An 18,918-nucleotide genomic window follows, 5' to 3' on the forward strand; every position below is an offset into this window, starting at 1 on the left:
TTAGCTGGCTATACTGGTGTTTTTCGGGCAGCTCATTAATATTCTAATGAGCCGTGATGCGGTGCAGGTGCGCTTTTATCTGCCGCTGTTAACCAGCCCAGCGGGTCAATGGGTGGGAAACACAACTCGAGACCGAATGACACACGGGATGAAGCAATTAACGTGTTTCAGATTAGCCTAATCCCTCACGTGACTGGATAACAGATTGAGACCATTGTCCTTATTAGAGCTGAAATATGGAGCCCCGAAGCGGACCAGATGAGGCGTTCATGAATAATGAATGACGTTACTTAAATAATTCACCAAAAGGAAAGCTTTATTATTTCGACTGTAGCATCAATTTGTTTGATTTTAATTATCTACATCATTCAAATAAATGACAGGCAAAGATAAAGGGATTTAGCTTGACACTACCACTGCCAAGGCAAACATTTTTTAAATGATAGGGTCTTTAATATTATTTGGAATATAAATAAATATGGAAATATTAAAGATAAATCCATCCATCCTGCAGGAAAGAACCACAGCATTACACAAAATCCAAAATATTTGCCAAAGCATTAAATTATTGTAAAATCTAAAAATAATTTGAAAGACATGCTATCAGTCAAATTGGTTTTGGGGGGGAAGGAATTGCACTCAAAATGCGATGGAAGGGAACAGTCTGTAACCATTACGGTTGGAACGTACATAACAAAAACAATTACAAAGATGGATATGAAAATGATCCAAGAGGTTCTAGCTAACTTAAACAATATTAAGTGCATTATTTACATATCGATATTTGTATATACATTTGTATTATTGCAGTTAATTGCCATAATATCGCAGCACCCCAGCTTGGTGCTGAGGGGAGATGAGCCTCAGATGAGGCGCTGTGGTCCGCTCTGCACTGCCAGTATAAGTAGAAGTACTGATGAAGTGATGCAGATTGCTTAGTGAAAATAACTTTATTACTTTGATCCAAAAAAAAGAAGAAATAATTTCTTGTTTATTTAGCTTATACAAACTGTAACATATAGAACATGTCGATAATCTCCAAAAGCAGCTTTGGAACAGTGAGAACTGTATGAACAACAAAGTGCAGTGTGTGTTCAGTTAACACAATATATGGCATTTTCAAGTAGTACAGCGAAGGAACTGAGATTATTAACTTCTATTCCACATTGGAAACATTGACAAGGACCTACCAACCTTGGGTCAAAATGTACTTTTGTGCAAGAAAATAAAGTCACGTGTGCATGTAACATCAACATATAACAGTGTTCGGTCTGCGCTTGGTATATTTGAGTCAGGATGAAGTGAAAGATGGTGGTAAGGGTTGATCAGATGGGATAATTTAACAAACATAACTTAACAACACTGCCATTTTTCAGCAAACAAGACAATGTGACAATTGAACTACAGTATATGCATGCAGGAAATAGCTTGTCATACACAACTTTCACACAAAGGAGAAAAGAACAGATAAACTTGCACAAAAGATCAGCTTCAGGTTTGACAGTGCATCACCCCAATCCTCTCAAATCCAACAGTGCAGTGTGTCAGTGCAACATTTCAGGGCCCATTGAATATTTGTTCAATGTTTTTTTTCACAATAACTCTCTTTTTCTATTCTAGAAGCAGCAGCTGGAGTTATTCACTGAGACGATGCTCAGTTTGGCACAGAGGGATATCTTTTTCAAGTAGTTTCTTTAGTCCAGGGCGAGCTCAAATGAAGTCATGATGTCCCGCTGCAGAGACATGTCTATACCAGACATCTATAAAGAAAAACAATCCACAGAAATGACATTTAAATACATAACAAATGTCATGTTTACAACACAATGACACTGAAAGAGGAATGAGGGAACTCACAGCCTCTCGCCTGCGTCGTTCTTGCTCCTTCCTGCGGGCCATCTCTCTCCTCATATCCACCGCAGACTGTGTGGTTAGAGGTTGTGTTTCTACAGCAGCCTTTTGCAGCTCAACATCCTTAGTAGCGTCTAGAGTTTCTCTACAAACGCTCTCGGGTGATTCAAGACCCTCCCCAATAGGCTGTAGATTAGTGTCTGCTTCACAAGGGCCTGGTAAGCTAGAAGGAGAATGTCCTTGTTATTAAAAGTATAGATCTTTGACTCACCAAGCTTTCTTTCAAATACTGCTTTAAAAAAAGAAAAAAGGGTTTGGATGCTTTGCTGACAATTATGTTAGAAATGTAGTCTTGGACTCTTTCAAAGTGGAATTATTTTTCTAGTAAAGAAAAAATGTAGAGACAAATCTAATGCATTCTCTAAATACCTGCTCTTCTCAGGAGCCTCCCTCTCCTTGTTGTCTTCCATCTGTTTCTTCTTCAGGGCTTTTTCAAGTTCTTCCTTTTTTTGAGCAACCTTACGGAACTGTTTGAAGCTCTCCTTGGACGACTTGATAGCAGTTGTAGTTACTGACTGCCTCACCAGTTTTGCCCATGACTCAGCATTTTTCAGAACAATGTCCTGAACAAAACAAATCACCATGTTTGGAATGTTATCATCCCATTAATCATGGCCATTATCAGTGATCACAGGAAATATGTTTCACATCCAGGAAAAGTTCCAGCACCTGCTCGCACATTGTGGAACGTTTAGTTTTAAACACATGGATAACGTTATGAATTGAAACAAAACTACTTGGTTAACTTAACATAAAAAAAGATAATAATCATAAATCAGCACGTCTTGTTACTTAAATATTTTAAATCGTTTTTTCTACAGTTGAGGGAAACAAACAATGCTAACCTTTTGGGGAATTTCTTTTTTTCCCTCTTCAGCAGATTTACTTGCTGTGTTGGTGTAAGGCACATTAATCAGCTGAGCAGGCAAATCCTCAGCGTATCTGAAATCTGCCATAATCATTTAAAAAAAGGATTACTATGTCTATTAAACATGGTGGGCTCAGAGTAAGGGTCTCCTAGTGACTTACTGGACCTGGTGTCCTCCCTGGGATGCAGCGGGCTGGCTGTCAGAGGGGACAGCACTGGGCCGGGCTGAAAGAAGAGATTCAGTTTGTAAATGAAACATCTTTACGGTCCTTAATGCTTAACAGCAGGGCAGCCAACAAAAATCTACCAAAAACCTGAAACGACAATTACGTGTGTTAAGTGAAGTTAAGTGATGTGGAAGATCCATTAGGTTTAAAGGTCATTTAAAATGTTACTTAAGGTCTCCTATCATGCAAAATGCACTTCTGTATGTCTTTTATACATAAATATGTGTCCCCGGTGTGTCAGGGAACTCACAAAGTGTCAGAAAACAAAACCCTCTCGCTTTTCCTCCGTACCCAAATCTCTAAAAACGGGGCTACAACGGAGCTGATCCAGATTTGTGTCCGATATGACGTAATATCGGAAATGTGGGCTGGCTTTACACCCACGACCCTATCAGAAACGTTGCTATCAGAAACAATGCTCGACGTGGTTTGGATGTAATATGGTCTTTGTTCACATTAGCAAGCATTGCTAACACTCAGAGCTAACGCTGTACTGGAGAGAGTATAGGCGCGTTCACACCGGAGTACTTTTATCCGTACTTTTCCCGTTTCGTTCCGATAGTGCCTGGAATTTTGCGTTCACACCAAAAAGAGTACTTAGTTCCGAGAACTTTTACCCCCATTTCTAGTGCCTGCTGGAGAAAAAAGTACCAATTTCAATTGGCTGGGCGAATTGCAAACCACGCCCCGTAAAACTCTGAAAAGTTTTTTGAAGCTGCCATTGTATTTGCTGGCATTAGCATTATTAGCATTAGCATTAGCCCCGCACACCAACGGAGAGAGAATAACTTATGGCAACACAAAAGAAAACATGGGAGCGGTGGAGTGATGAGCAGGTGTCGGCGTTCTGGCGATTTACTCGGAAGGCTTCAGTAGAAGCTGCTGGGAGTCCCAGCAGCTTCTACTGAAGCCAGTCCCCAACTCCGGGGACTTCGGGTGGCAGTATACGCCGTGAAGTTGTTTGCGGCCTGCCAGTAAACCCAAAGCAGAAGAAGAAGAAGAAGTGACGTCAGCGGCTTTATTTGCGTAATCTTCCCCCAGGGTACTTATTCCGGTGTGAACGCGATCTGTACTTAATTCCATGGGGGTACTAAGTGCTGGGCACTAAGTATGGCAAAATACTTGGTGTGAAAGCGGCTTATGTGTAAGGACATTTAAAAAAAGGAACTCACCTTGTGGTAAACCCGCAAGAGAAAATGCATTTGAGCTCCATACCCTTTCAGAAATAATCCTTGATGTGGTTTGGAACATGATATGGTGTTTAATCACGGCAGCATTTAGCTGGGTAGAATTCTCCTGCATGAGAAGGCATAAGCTCCCCCCCCCTCTTTTTTTCAAATGTTTCTTTTTTTCCAGCTACTGACTCAGAATCAGCACTTCTCTAACAGGGCTGAAATAGAGGGGTATGAGGCTAGAATGGGTGATCTGTTTGGTATTTTGAGCAAACCACTTCATAGACATGTTTTTTATATATTTTTATATATCCGAGACCTATAATATATGCCTACAAATAGTATAATAGGAGACCTTTAATACTACTACTACTACTAATAATAATAATAATAATAATAAGTAGTGTGTGTACCAAGATATTTTTAAACGTTTTTTAATTTTATAAATTAAGCCAGCAGTCGTTGTGAAGTGTTGTCATATCTTTAGACGTACCTCAAATCTGGCTGCAGTCCAGTCCAGCAACACTCCTGGAGACACCATGGGTGATAAGAGGGCAGACAAATCTGTCAAACAGAAAAGGACAGATATAAACCTAAACACATCACAACCATGTGTTAATACCTCTCTGTGTTTATACAGACTATAACAAGAGCTACAGTCAAAGCAACTGAATGCATGAAGAAGCAGCATGAGATTGAATTTAATAAGGAAGGGCTGCCCCCTAATAGTACACCAAACGTTGGTCAGCTAAAAAAAAGTCTTTGGCGAGAGCAATTTTCATTAGTCTATTAGTTGCATAAAGAAAATAAAAATAAACTCCATCTGGGGGCTGTGCTTTGTCGTGTCTGCAGGAAAACCCCTCACACTTCTTTCAGGAGTTGTGCCTGGTCATTGAGTCAATTATGTTGAGCAGGAAATCCTAAGTGTTGGATCATTTGTGCATGTAGAGGAAGACCCCAAGAAGGTGACATGCAAACTCTGCAGGCAAAAATGTGCCTGGCATGGTAGGAACAAAATGATACAACATATCAGCCGAAACACAAATTCGGTGAGCAAGACACAGAGACACTTCTCTCTGACAACGTGGACAAAGATATGCTCTCTCCTCATTATATGAGAAGTCTAGGATTGGAGGAATGAAGCTGCAGTGACAGTGAGTCAGGCGGTAGCCGAGCCTTATACAAATAAATATAGATCTTCATATATAATAAACCTAGGCAACATTTTAATTTTGTGTTGTGAAACAAATGTGTTATTTTCTTGCGGTCCATATGGGCTTAGGCTCTTTATTACACTTATGTATAATATGTTTTATACATGAACCATGATGTTGATGTATACTTATTACACTGTTTCTCAGCCCTGTAATGAAACCATTTTGTGAAGCTAAAAAACTCATTGCTTGAACTGCGGCTACTGGTCGACTAGGAACATCTTTGGTCAAGGGCAGGCCTAACATAAGGGCGGTGATTTGTTCCCTTATTTCCTCCTCAGCACTATTAGAACTAAGCCACAGCAACTTTCCAAACTTCTGTCTCCTGATGACACTAAGCATATGGGACAATTAAAAGGAGAACAGGGAGTCTGAGATGTGGAGCCATATCACTGAGGGAGGAATAAGACATTCCAATGAGAGGTATTTGCTGACAAAGCTGATCTGTGAGTACAGGGTTTGGAGAGGTGTTCTTGCTGATGTGGCAGGAGGTATCAGAAGGCGCTGAGAGGGACTCCTACTAAAGGCTGGGAAAGAACGAGAGGGTCGAGTGCACTCTCTGCCCTGTTGTTTGGTTTAAAACACTCAAATAGGTTTTATCAAAAGTCAGGAATCTCAATGAAGAGGTCTTTGAGCATGAAGTCATTAATGAGCACAAACAATATTGAGCTGATGTAGAGAAGTATGTGAGATGAGCTGCAGAAAGACAAACACATAAACACACCAACACAACCTAACATATGATCACCCAACAATGTTTCAGCCAGACCGAGACAAAAACACAAAACAGCGTTACTGTAAGTTCATATATTTAGATTTAGCCATATTATGCTTTTTGTGGTCTTCTCTTTCCTGCAGTGTGTTATATAGGTTTTTGTGAATGTGAATGGTCTGCAAAGGCTAATATCTCACATTGTACGTGATAGGCTAAGGGGCGGGACATCTCTAAGCGTAAACCAATCACAACAGAGCCGGCCAGCTAACCAATCAGGGCAGACTGGGCTCTGGTTTCAGACAGAGGGGGAAAAGAGGTGCTGCAGCACAGGCAGTATGAGAACAATAAAGAGCTTTTTGAACATGAAAGCATGGAGACATGTCCCAGTAGAGACACTACATACTGATATGAAACCTGAAAATGAACAGTATGGGGACCCTTGAAGTGTTTCAAATGTTTTCACTTTAGCCCAATAAAGAGACAACTATATACATTTGAACTATTCAGTATTAAATCAGGGTATATGCAAGAATCCTGAAGTCAGATGTAAGACCTTTTAAGACCTTTTTTAAGACCCTTTCCATACATTTTAAGACCTCATCGCCACTTTGAGTTTTAACCGGTTACATTGGCGACACACTTTACCTCACATTGACTATATACAGTATTGATTGTCCTTCCTCCTTATCTTCCAACCATTTGGACGCAAACTTGCATTTCCCCATAACGATGTTGTTTAACAACCGGCGTAAACGGACCTTCGCGCGCTATCAAGCAGTGAGCGTGCGATGTCCTGTTCAGATGACGTCAAATCCAACGGGATGCCATAAATAAACGACACAGAATCACACTACACACCTACGCAATGATTACATTCAGGCACACACTAGAATACAACCTCTTTGGACAATTGATATACTTATTGAAAACAAGCTACAAAATGTAATACCTTGGAAAATGCCGTTTAATACTTTTTAATAGCCTTAATTTTTGCTAAATTGATTTATCAACTTTTAATACTTTTTAAGACCCCGCGGACACCCTGTTAAAGCATAGGATGACAGTTTATACATGCCAAAGACCCACAGACTTCGAAGGAAAATCACAAAATGTAAATAGAAAACTTGACTTTTTTGGAAAAATCTTAATTCCCTCTTAGTTGAGGGACAAAGAGGACAGATGTGAACAGTACCTGGAGGTGATAAAGTAATCTTGTCAAAGGTCCAGTCTTTATTATTGTATGTTGGGAGGCCTTTGGTTTCTGCTTTGGCGGACTGCCCAGCACGAGGAGGCTGGCAGGTCTTCAAAGAGGCTTTTGTCAAATCTTTTATCAGCGATATCTGCTTGCCACAGGCAGTACGAGTTACCTGTGAGTAAAGAAGAAACAACATCCTTACTTTTTTTAAATTGTAGATCTTGCAGTTAATCATTTGATTACAGTAAGCAAATGCTGAATGCATTTACCTTCGTCTTAACCTTTTGGCAAGAGTCTTTACTTTTCTGCTTCTTTGTTTTTGGCACTGAAAGACATGCACATCAATAATTCACAGTCGGCAGTGTCAGGCACAACCCCCCGAACAATACTCTATCAAAAACGGATTTAAAACGTTTCACTTGCTTAGGTGTATTTACATTGGCATTGCCTCAGCATATACCACTTATAGTCCAGTTCAAAAAAAAACTAAACCTATATAATATTTGACCACAATACTCTCAGATGTCATTGTGCATGTGACACATGTGACGTGTAGAAAGATTATTTAAGTGTGTGTATAAATAAAATAAAAAGGAATAATCATATTTGGTGTGGAACCATAATAAGGGTTGGAAAGGCACCCAGTTGAATTATTCCCATGGCTCTTATTTCATCAGTGGAGAGAGGAGAACAATTCTAACAGATGATGGGGGGGGGGGGGGGGGGCAGCTTACCTGTATCGAGGACACTGCCATCGCTGCTAGAGCTGGAATCACTGCTGCTGCTCGCACTGAGGCGTGGGAGCCAGCCGGGGTCAGGGGCCGACATGACTTTAGCTGTTAACGAAAAATAAGGTCAAAGTTGAATTTGCACTCTCCGTGCCTTGCATGTGGATGCACAATTAGACCCCCTTTACAACTTGAATTTAAATGAATCTCATCTTCAGATTTCATGATTGTACCGGTTTATATTAACACCTTGTATTAATATGCGTAACAAGTACATTTTGAATCCTATAGCTGCCTCAAGCTCCAACAACTTCCCTTCACATCCTCCACTCTTCTGCCTGATGGCCACGTTGCTGTCCTGTTGATGCAGAGTTCACCAGCAGTCTGGTACTAAATGTACTGTGAGTGTTTGTCTCTAACCACGAGCATCTTGATTATCAATTGCTTTCTTACTAGTAGCTTAGCTTGCTAACTGGCTGCCTCCTCGCTTTTTTGGAATAGTTGCATGTGGTTAAGCATTTCGGCCCACCTAGTTGTTGTATGTATAATAAAATCACTGTTATTGGTCTAGCCGATTGGATCGTAATCTGCCCTCAATGCATTTTCCAATCCAATCCAATCCACTTTATTTCTATAGCACATTTAAAAACAACAGAGTTGAACAAAGTGCTGTACATCAACAACTGTATAAAAACATAGCATAAATACATAAAAAACAGACAGGACATGAAACAAATGTGACACTGAAACCAGATCAGAAGCCACAGACTGATAACTCTCCCACATGACGTCCAAACAATACAAAATACTAGTAAGATAAAAACCCAAATTTAAAAGCACAAGTGTCACCTGGTCTGTAAATGCAAGGGAAAAGAAGTGGGTTTTTAAACAAGATTGAAAAACAGGCAGAGTTGGAGCAAGTCTAACCTGGAGGGGCAATTTGTTCCATAACTTTGGAGCTGCAACAGCAAAGGCTCTGTCTCCTCGCTGCTTTAGCCTTGATTTTGGGACGACCAGAAGTAATCTGTCAGCCGACCTCAGTGACCGTGTGGGTGTGTACGGTTTTAAAAGATCTGCCAGGTACGGTAAACCGTTTAGGGCTTTGTATGCAAACAATAACATTTTAAATTGTATTCTAAAATGTACTGGTAGGCTAGTCAATGTAAAGAGGCGAGTACAGGCGTAATATGTTCACGCCTGCCTGTCCTTGTAAGGAGGCGCGCAGCAGCATTCTGGACCAGCTGTAGGCGAGACAGGGAAGCCTTGGTTACTCCAATGTACAGAGCATTGCAGTAATCCAGTTTAGTGGATATAAAACAATGTATTACTTTCTCAAAGTCATCAAAAGAAAGGAAAGGCTTGACCTTTACTAAAATTCTTAGCTGAAAAAAGCTGGATTTGACCACAGAATTGATCTGTTTGTCTAGTTTCAAATCACGATCAATCCGTACACCCAGATTTGTTACAATGGGTTTCACATATGGGACAAGAGAATCCAGCACAGGCGGGGCATTGGGGCCACCACTGGGTCCAAATATTATCACCTCGGTCTTTTTTTCATTGAATTTTAAAAAGTTCAAGGCCATCCAGGCTCTGATGTCCTGCAGACAATCAGACAGACGTTGCAGAGGGTTTGGGTCATTTATTTTCAGGGGCATGTAGATTTGCGAGTCATATTTTGAGTGCATTTACACCTGTACTTCCATGTGGTCAAACCCTATCCAATTGCAATCCAATCACCCAAATAGCATGTAAGTGCAAGCTGTAAAGGGGGTATCACATTGTTAATCAAATCCAGATCTTACGCGGTTGTTGTTTATTCTTAATTAAGTGCTGCTCTTTACTAGCAACCTGAGATGTACAGGCATTCTTTAGTTTCCCGGTCTGCATTCCTCCTGTGACCAGCTTCGTTTCTGCAGGAGGAAGACATAATAACCCTCCATCATCATTAAGCATTCCATAATTGAACAGACTCTGTAAAAAGAAGAGGTATATTTGCTGAAATAGGAAAGCTTAAGCAAGGACTTACTACAAGCTTTCTTGTTGACCTTCCTCAGACACGCTGCAACAAACCTCTGCAGGGCCCTCAGCGTGGAAGGCTTGAGCATTTCAAAGTCAACTTCAATCTCCTCCAGAGAAGAGTCTTGCAGGCAGTTCTCCCTGGCATGGATTATCTTCACCAACTTGCCCAGTTTGTCACCAGGCAGCTTGTCCACGTCCGATTTCAGCTGCCTCTTCTCCTGGTAAGTCACTGGAATTGATGGGACCTCATCCTCACACGTTAAAGGTACTCCATGAATATTGTGTCTGTTGCCATGCCTAGACATATATACAAAAACATCTAATGTTAACTCAGCATCTGCTTTCAAAAAACTGACTTCAAAATTCCTTGTTCAAAGTATAAAATATAATATAAAAGTGGGTTCACTTACAAAGTAGAGCTTTTGCGGTTGGCCAGTTTTTCTACCATAGATTTGTATTTCGAGGATATGTGCTTTAATCTAGCGATATCCTTTTCTTTGGCTTTTTTTTTCTTTTTTCAACTTTGCTTTCTTCTTATGTTTCATCACAGGCTCTTGGGCAAGTCTCTTCAGCTCATCGCGGACAGCTTCCAACTGAAAAGCCAGCCATTAATGAGCCAATAAGGTGAAATGCACTGAAGTAAAGAACTTTTAGCTCGGTTACTGGCATGTTTATACCAACCTGTTCCTCTAGATTGGCCAGCTGAACCGACACCCCTCCTGAGGAACTCTCTGCCTCTGAGGAACTGTCGCTTTTAGAGCTGGCTGATGTTGACACACTTCCAACTCGCTCTGCCTTTCCTTTGTCGAGTTGCTGACGAGGTATGGGACAAACATCTGCTCCTTCGGGAACCTTCAGATATCGGGCCTCAAAGACGTCCTGTTGATATAAAATACAAAATACGTTTTGTAGTAGTTAGAAATGATAACACCACTACTAGAGCTTTGATTTCAGTATGGCCTAGTAGGGATCACAGTTCATGGACATTTATAAAGAACTCTGTTAGTGATCCTATGGTTATTGTTAACCTAATATTTCTGTGTAGCATATATTAAATTGGCAACATATACATAGCTGACATTTTTCTCTATAGCTTGAGTGTCTACATCTGAAGAACATGCCACAGACAAAACCTACAGCAGTTCAGTGAGATGTGGCCTAGGCTAATTACTAATAATCAGTACAGTAAATCACCACAAATAGTGACCGTTTCATTTGAACCGCCCGAATCACCCCGATTCTTTCTGCCCTGCACTGGCTCCCTGTCCATCTCAGAACCCACTTTAAGGTATTGGTTTTCACATATAGAGCTGTCCATGGCCAAGCCCCATCCTACACCAATGACCTGATCCACCCTCACAGCACAACCCGGGCCCTGCGGTCCTCTGAGCAAGGCCTCCTAAGGGTGCCCCGAACCAGGCTAAAAACTAAGGGGGGCCGTGCCTTTAAGGTGGTGGCCCCAAGGCTATGGAACAAACTCCCCCAGAAAATAAAAACCTCTGCCTCAGTAGAGATTTTTAAGGGGCAGTTAAAGACCCACCTCTTCCGTCAGGCCTTTGGGGCATCAGAGGAGGTGAGTTAGTAGCTGTCTTTTATTGGTGTTTTATCCTATGTTTTATCCTATGTATTACCTGCTGTTGTTTTATGCCTTTTTATGCCTTTTATTCTACATTTTAGTTGTACTGTGAATTGTGTACTGTACTGTAAAGCACTTTGTACATTCGTGTTGAGAAGGGTGCTATATAAATAAAGTTTTACTTACTTACTTACTAAATCATTTCTGCAGATAAACAAAACTGCAGGTACCATTCGACCAGTAGTAAAGCTATAGAGCATTGACATTAAGGGTGGGTCCTCATGTTGTTACATGCACTACATGTGGGCCTAGCTGCACTCCATTCTACTGATCAACAGCTGGCGGTGCTAACATTCCAGGAAATATAACGCTGTGACCTTCAACGTACCAAACAAGACAAGGAGGAAGGAGTCTGCTAGCAAGCACATGTTGATGTTCACAGTGTAGGTTTCAGATTCTTCCAAAAATGGAGGTTGCAAATATTTAATGAAGAAGATTATACATTCTAGACATTTATGAATCCTTAAGCATATACAAAATGCATTTGAATGGGAAACATACAAAACTTTGTTTTCAAAACATCTCCACATGGTACCTTTTAGTATTAGCATAGTGATTTTAAAGAACAAGAAATATATACCTGCAGTTTTCTTGCCATGTAAACCACCTCGTGTGACGGTGGATTGTATTTGTAACAGTTGGAGAACATCAGGCGAACATCAGCGGCATATTCCTTTGCGTTTTCATACTCCCTTTGATCCATTTTTTTCTGAGAAAATAAGACTTTGATGAAAATTGATCGGACATATATTGAAAGTAACATAATATGCTAATCATCCAAATATTCTTACCCTGATGTTGCCGAGGTCCATAGGCTGCTTGATGATGTCATGGTAGTCATGCAGGCCCAGAGACACAGCATCAACAGGAGTGTAAAAGGGCCAGGCGTAGGCATAGTGTCTCTTGGACAGCATCTCCTTCAGCATGTCGTTACAGAACCTCAGCTGCTCAGACAGGCGCACCTTGCTCTCACAGGCAGGTAAGTCTCTCTTCTTCGGAGGTTTGATGGGCCTTCCACTGCCTCTCCTGGACAATAACGCACACGGTGCTGAATGTTTCTCAGAGAGGGATTCCTCCCTGCGGCAGATGACGGAGGTGGTGGAGGATGTGGGATCTGCTTTCCTTTTAAAACCTTTTTTTACCTGGGTATTTAGAAACATATTGCAAATTTAGAGTAAATTACTATATTAGTTTAAAAAAGCTGTAGGAAGAATTATTGACCATTTGTTTTGTGTTATGAGATAAAAGTTTGCCTGTAGGCACATAGACCAATTGTATTGTCCAAATTCTATGAATGATACATTTAGGATTTATTGTAATACTGCTTCCAACTCCAATGAGTATGTATCTTACCCTCTCAAATTGGGAAGTTGTCAGTCTAAAAAAATGCTCATACTGCCTGTGCTGCAGCACCTCTTTTCCCCCTCTGTCTGAAACCAGAGCCCTGTCTGCTCTGATTGGTTAGCAGGCCGGCTCTGTTGTGATTGGTTAACAACACACGAGATGTCCCGCCCCTCAGCCTGTCACGTACAATGTGTTTGAGCGCAAGCCAAATCGAATCACATTTCAGGCAAGGGGTGAGGGAGTGTGGAGGAGAGAAACTCCCTCTGGAATGTTAGCCTTTGCAGATCATGTACATGCACAAAAACCTATAGAACGCACTACGGGAGAGCATAAGAGACCCTCATCGTTTTTGCCACAAGGAGCTTTACCTTTTTTTCTTTGAAGCTGTCACTCGTAAGAAAACAAATACAACTTTTTGTACTGAATTAACGAGTCAAGCATCAGAATTGAATTGTAAACTATAATATATTCAAGATTCAAAGCATTATCGTCATATGCACAATAGCTACAGTCCCAGGCTCCTCCAACAATGCAACATGAATATATATATAGGATATTCATTGTAAAAATCTAGCAAAAAAGACAAAAATCTTTTCAACATGTTGAACACCTTACATAGTGGTTAAACGTCGGAATGTAAAGTGTAAAATCTACTTTCAAAGTAATTAAATACTTACTGTGGGATCAATTTGTAGAGAGAGCTGGTTGGGTGGGATACATTTAGGCACATCAGTTGGAATGACTGTCACAGTCTGCTGGAGAACAACTTCTGACATAAGGGATCTGTGCTTTACTGAACCTGCATGAGCTGAGGCAAAGAGGAATGCATGCACAATATGAGAAACCATTTGAAAATCAAACTAGAACTACTTCCTTGCGGTTGGGACTGGGGGTGTGCATGATACCTGTATGTGTCTTCCTCCCCTTCACTGGTTCCTTTGTATTGTTTGCTGTAAGTTCAAACTCTTCTTTAGGCATGTCGGACAGTTTCTGCAGAAAAAGCTTCTCTAGGGTCTGTGCCATAAAAACAATGTCATCTCCAGGCTGTAGAAAGAGAAGGTGCGTAATAAAATAACTTAGTAAAGCATGTATTGATATACCAATCCTGTTTGAACTGCAGAAATAATCTCCAGCACTGTAATAGCCTCAAATAAAATGTCCCTCTGGGTGTGAACCCTCTCCTTATGATAGAACAGCAATAAGTGAACATTATATCAGTTCACAGAACTGCTTGAAATGTACAATACTTCCTCACTGTTAATGTTCTATATGTCCATTACTTCTGTGTGGGCAGTTTGACGTTGGTGTGTTTGACAGCACCACAACAGTATTCTCTTACCCGATTGTACATATAGCAGTTGGTGAACATGTTGTTGAAGTCTTGTACACAGTCAAGTGCTCCACAGTAGTATTTGTTCTCGAGACGCTTTTCTATAGTGGTCAGATCCATAGGCTTTGTGATGATTGTATAATAATCCTGAAAGACAACAAATACACTAGAATGAATACAAAACCCTTCAGTGTTTCCCCTAGGATGGAGTCATAGCAGCGGTGCTAAGGCACGTGGGCCAAGCATAATATGAGCGTGTTGAATCTTTTAGTGCGTGCGAAGTGCGCCGCGCCAATTTGTTTCTATGTGTCTGCCAGCACAAGAAAGGCTCTTGAGGCCTAGTACCAGGGCCGGTTCTAGCCAATTTGCTGCCCTAGGCGAGATTTTATATATAAAGAATAAATGAAAAATCTCTACTAAAGACAAATACACTACAAAAACAGAAACTTATTGACATAGGTAATATACGTCAAAATGGCTTCAAATGTATTCAGTATTTTATGAACATGTTTTAATTGGGGGGTGGACGTCACATTCTCTAGGGGGGTCCGTGGGTATGCCCCCCCGGGAAGATTTTTTTGAACATTTTAAAGTAAAATGCTTCAATCTGGTGCACTTTGAGCACACAATTACTAGAGACCTGATCTAGGGGGTACAACTCTAAACACCCATCTGAAAAAGATCGGTTTACATTTTAATAATCAATAAGTATGTGAACATAACCAATAACCTACCATAGCCAATAACAAATAAATGTAACTTATTTTATTTTTGTTGTTCATTTATATCTTATTTTACCTAGTTAACATTTATTTATTTATGCATATTTTTGTATCTCTCCAACTTTAAACGATATTTTTGGTTACTGTCCTATAGTATACACCTCAAAATGAAAAAGGGTCGCCACTTATTATTATTTTAATTTAAAAAAAAAAAACAAGTAAAAAAAAAAATATTATTTTATTTGTTTTGGGTACCTGGCTGGCGCCCCCTAGCAGCGGCGCGCATATTTCAGCAGCGGCGCTGCGCCGCCACTATTTGTATATAGGGGAAACACTGCCCTTCCTTCACAGATCAAAGTCTAAAGAAGCGACTCCACCATAAAAAAATGATATTGCAGTTCAAACATTGTAATACTATTATTCTATTATTTACCTGAAACCAGAAAAACCTGATGCTATAGTCATCTCATTACTTACCGGCAGACCCAGTGCCACAGCATCCACAGGCTGGCGAAAGGGCCATGAGAAGTTATGCTTCCATAAGGCTTTGATCACCACCTTCTCCAGGTACTGCAGCTGGTTGGTGTCACGTCCAGGGTTCTTAGGGTTTATGACCTCCGGGGGAGGGGGGTTTCCGTTCACAGTGGGACAGACTTTTACACCAGACATTGTTTTGTCTGAAGGCCATGAAGAGGGAAAAAGTATGTTGAATGCTTTGCAGCAATTTGGTGTTCATCACACGTTTTCCTAAAGAAGAAGAAAGTAGTTGCTTCAGTAAACATGGATATTGGGTATATACTGAAAAAACACACACAAAAAAAGTAGTCAGTCACTGCTTAATACTACAACAGGGCTGAAACATATTCTAACTTACAACAGACTTCATAAATCCTGGTGCCCTACATTACCCACAATGCAACACAACACTGTTCAGTCCAACATTTGAAAGTGCTAGTAGGTAAGATGACAATTTAAAGTCAAGCCGATACTGTACTAAAATAGTCAATATGCTTCAACAGATCCATCCCTCATAAAATATAGTCTGATCATTTCAACATGAAACAATGTTGAGAATCAGGCAGCCAGCAGACACAGGGGGATGTGATCACCTGCATGTGTGTCTTGAAACAGCAAACAACGATCCCAAAAGGCCTTCTTGTAGATTAAATGATAGTGAGAACAAAAACATAGGATGCCAAGAAGTTCAGAAGTTTGAAGTCTCAGCACTCATCCCAACCTCTCCAGCATAGTATACTGAAAATAAATAGCTTATTGATTGCAGTATGCTCAATATTGCTTACTTGTAAAGACACAGCAAGGCTGGGGTAATGTCAAATAAGCAACACCAACGAGATTGCAGTATCATCAATTCTCTGATTTGTTTATCTGAACAAATTAGTCAGTTGACTGGATGTTCACAAATAATAATAAATAATAAATCACCAGCAGAAGCCTATATATAAAATGCTAGTTGAATGGATAGCAACACCATCAGAAGAGAACAGTGGGGGCTCAGGAGCCTTTAACAAAACCATGTTTCCAAAGCACTTTTGAGAATGTCAATAAGTGAAACAGTAACAGGTAATGGAATCACTTTTGATCGATAGACATTTCCATAAACAGGGTTGTCACAGTTTGCCTGTTCACAGTTCATCTTTTCAAAAATGTTTTGTCCAAAATACCAGTTATTTTCATATGACAACCAAGCCAAATAAATGAACAATGAGAATCTAGTTAAGCTTACTTTAATTTAGATGTTAAAATAAAACAGATATAGATGAACTCGGGGAATTACAATTATTTAAAACATAAACCACTATTCTGACATTGTCATGTTTTTGGACGTGCAGCTGAAACAATTGGTCAATGCACTTGACAGGAGTTCATTTATTCAAACATTTAATATTCAGTTGTTCAAGTCATTTATTATTAGGTGACATTGCAATGCATTTAGTGGTACTAAGTGATATGATAGAAAGTATGGAGGACGCAAATGATGGTTTCTTGTAAGTTTAAAAAGCTTCAATCAAAACATTTTTTTTCCCAGATATTTTCCACTCTTAAAAAAATAAATATCAGGAATATTGAATTAATAATTAAATAATTTAGAAAGTTTCACCACACAAACATCATTAACTTCATCGCAGATTTTGGAGACCTGAATCACTCAACCCGACAAAAGACTATGCATTTTAAATCATTATTTTAGCTAAACATTACCTTTACCTACTGTTAAAATTAGATTCAGTAAGGTGTTGCAGGCTTGGTTTAATATAAGGCTTTAACTTATAGTTGTTTTCAGATGTAATGTGTGGTGTTGAGCAGAAAGCATGGCTGCGCTGTTGACAGTGATCAGGCCAATACGTGAAGCCACCACGCCCACCGGTTAGCTAGCATCTCAGCTAACCTCCAGAGCAAGTTATCAGGGAAAACGAGAAGCTAGGGGAGCTAGTTATAGTGCTCTATTTGAAAGGTGTAGATGTAATCCCGGCCAAGAAATGTTGTGAATGACGCTTTCGTGGCATAAATAGTCATATTAGCTAGCTGCCAATAAATATTAAGGACATTGAATACATGTACTATCGTTTCCAGGCGACTTAACTGACAGCCGACACTGCACTACCGATGTATTTTCACCTTTCTATCTTATGTACAGATCTGTTTTTTGCCACAAACAGGGCGATACGGTCCATCGAGAGCATCTTAACTCAATACCTGTTAGGAAGCATCTAGTTAGCTTAGCTACCGCAGCTAACGTTTAGCTAGCGTTAGCTGTTAGGATGTAGTCGTGTTTAACCTCGTGGGCTCCTTTCCAACTTATGACAACTGTCGCAAATTGTTCAATCATTAGCAGGACAACACAACTTACCATAACATTAATTCACGTTTGGTAAATATGGCATTTACTACGAATTACCGCGCTAGCATTACCTTACGATTATCACGGGCTCTTGCGTTCAACTCTTCAGTGGCACGTTTCTACGGCAACCGCCTCACATTTATACCCCTCTACCGAGGCTCTACAACTGATTGGTCAAAACACTAACTACACATGTAGCATTTCGACATTCTGCAGAGAAAGACGCCTAAAACATTTTCTTTCATGCAACAAATAAATCCCACTGTGTCTCCTGTAAATGTGTAGATTGAACCTAATTTCTAAAGCACAAGGTAAACATTTGTTGTGGAGTTGAGCCTAACAAAATGGCAACTCGATGTAACAGAAGGACCCTGGATGATTGTCGGTTGACAGGAATAGTGACTCGTGGGTGCAGGGACACCAACTCTCTTGTAAATAATGTCACTACTCGTCTGGGTGTCTCCTCGGACGTGCCGGTGACTGTCCGGCTGCTAGCCGAGGAGCAGTGTGTCTGTGTCGACACGAACGCAAAACTGGAACCTGGGCGGGGTGGTGCTTTCATGCTCTGACACAGAAGCGAAAAACTTGGCTTCGACGAACACGTAAAAACAACCAGCCCATTTTTACTATGCTCTTTACCAAAAAGTGCCCATACGAATCCTGTGATGTACCGCCAATATATTTCTCCTTTCAATGTTATAAAACGACATGTTTTAATCAATTATAACTCTTGTAGCACTTCCCTAGCTTCTAAGTTGAGTGTATTTTATAGTATTTGTTTTATTCAGAGGTTTTTAACACTGGAAATGTAAAACGATAATAGGAATATGGACGATTTACACAAGCACATACTTTTAAATTGTATTTTTTCTTAGTATATAGAATGAAGAGTTCAGATTTCTTTAAAAGAGTGGGGCGCATTGGGGCTTTACCAGGGTGACTCGAACTACACATGAGTTTACTTCCTGTGAGCT

General features: G+C 40.3%; 1 protein-coding gene across 1 annotated transcript; it reads right to left on the bottom strand.

Moving 5' to 3' along the window:
- Nucleotides 1-962: 962 nt before the first annotated feature.
- brdt (bromodomain, testis-specific) lies at nt 963-18,409 on the bottom strand. Its single transcript, XM_034140691.1, is given in 21 exon segments — nt 963-1,760; nt 1,858-2,074; nt 2,281-2,474; nt 2,757-2,860; nt 2,941-3,004; nt 4,672-4,742; nt 7,300-7,474; nt 7,572-7,627; nt 8,037-8,138; nt 9,836-9,943; nt 10,060-10,349; nt 10,463-10,560; nt 10,562-10,645; nt 10,734-10,931; nt 12,269-12,397; nt 12,480-12,830; nt 13,710-13,831; nt 13,938-14,076; nt 14,372-14,509; nt 15,562-15,831; nt 17,954-18,409. Coding segments are annotated over 20 exon segments (2,898 nt in total). The 5' UTR covers nt 15,754-15,831; nt 17,954-18,409; the 3' UTR covers nt 963-1,694.
- Nucleotides 18,410-18,918: the final 509 nt, after the last annotated feature.

This window comes from Trematomus bernacchii, unplaced genomic scaffold (genome assembly GCF_902827165.1).
Source record: "Trematomus bernacchii unplaced genomic scaffold, fTreBer1.1, whole genome shotgun sequence".
NCBI classification, from domain to species: Eukaryota; Metazoa; Chordata; class Actinopteri; order Perciformes; family Nototheniidae; genus Trematomus; species Trematomus bernacchii.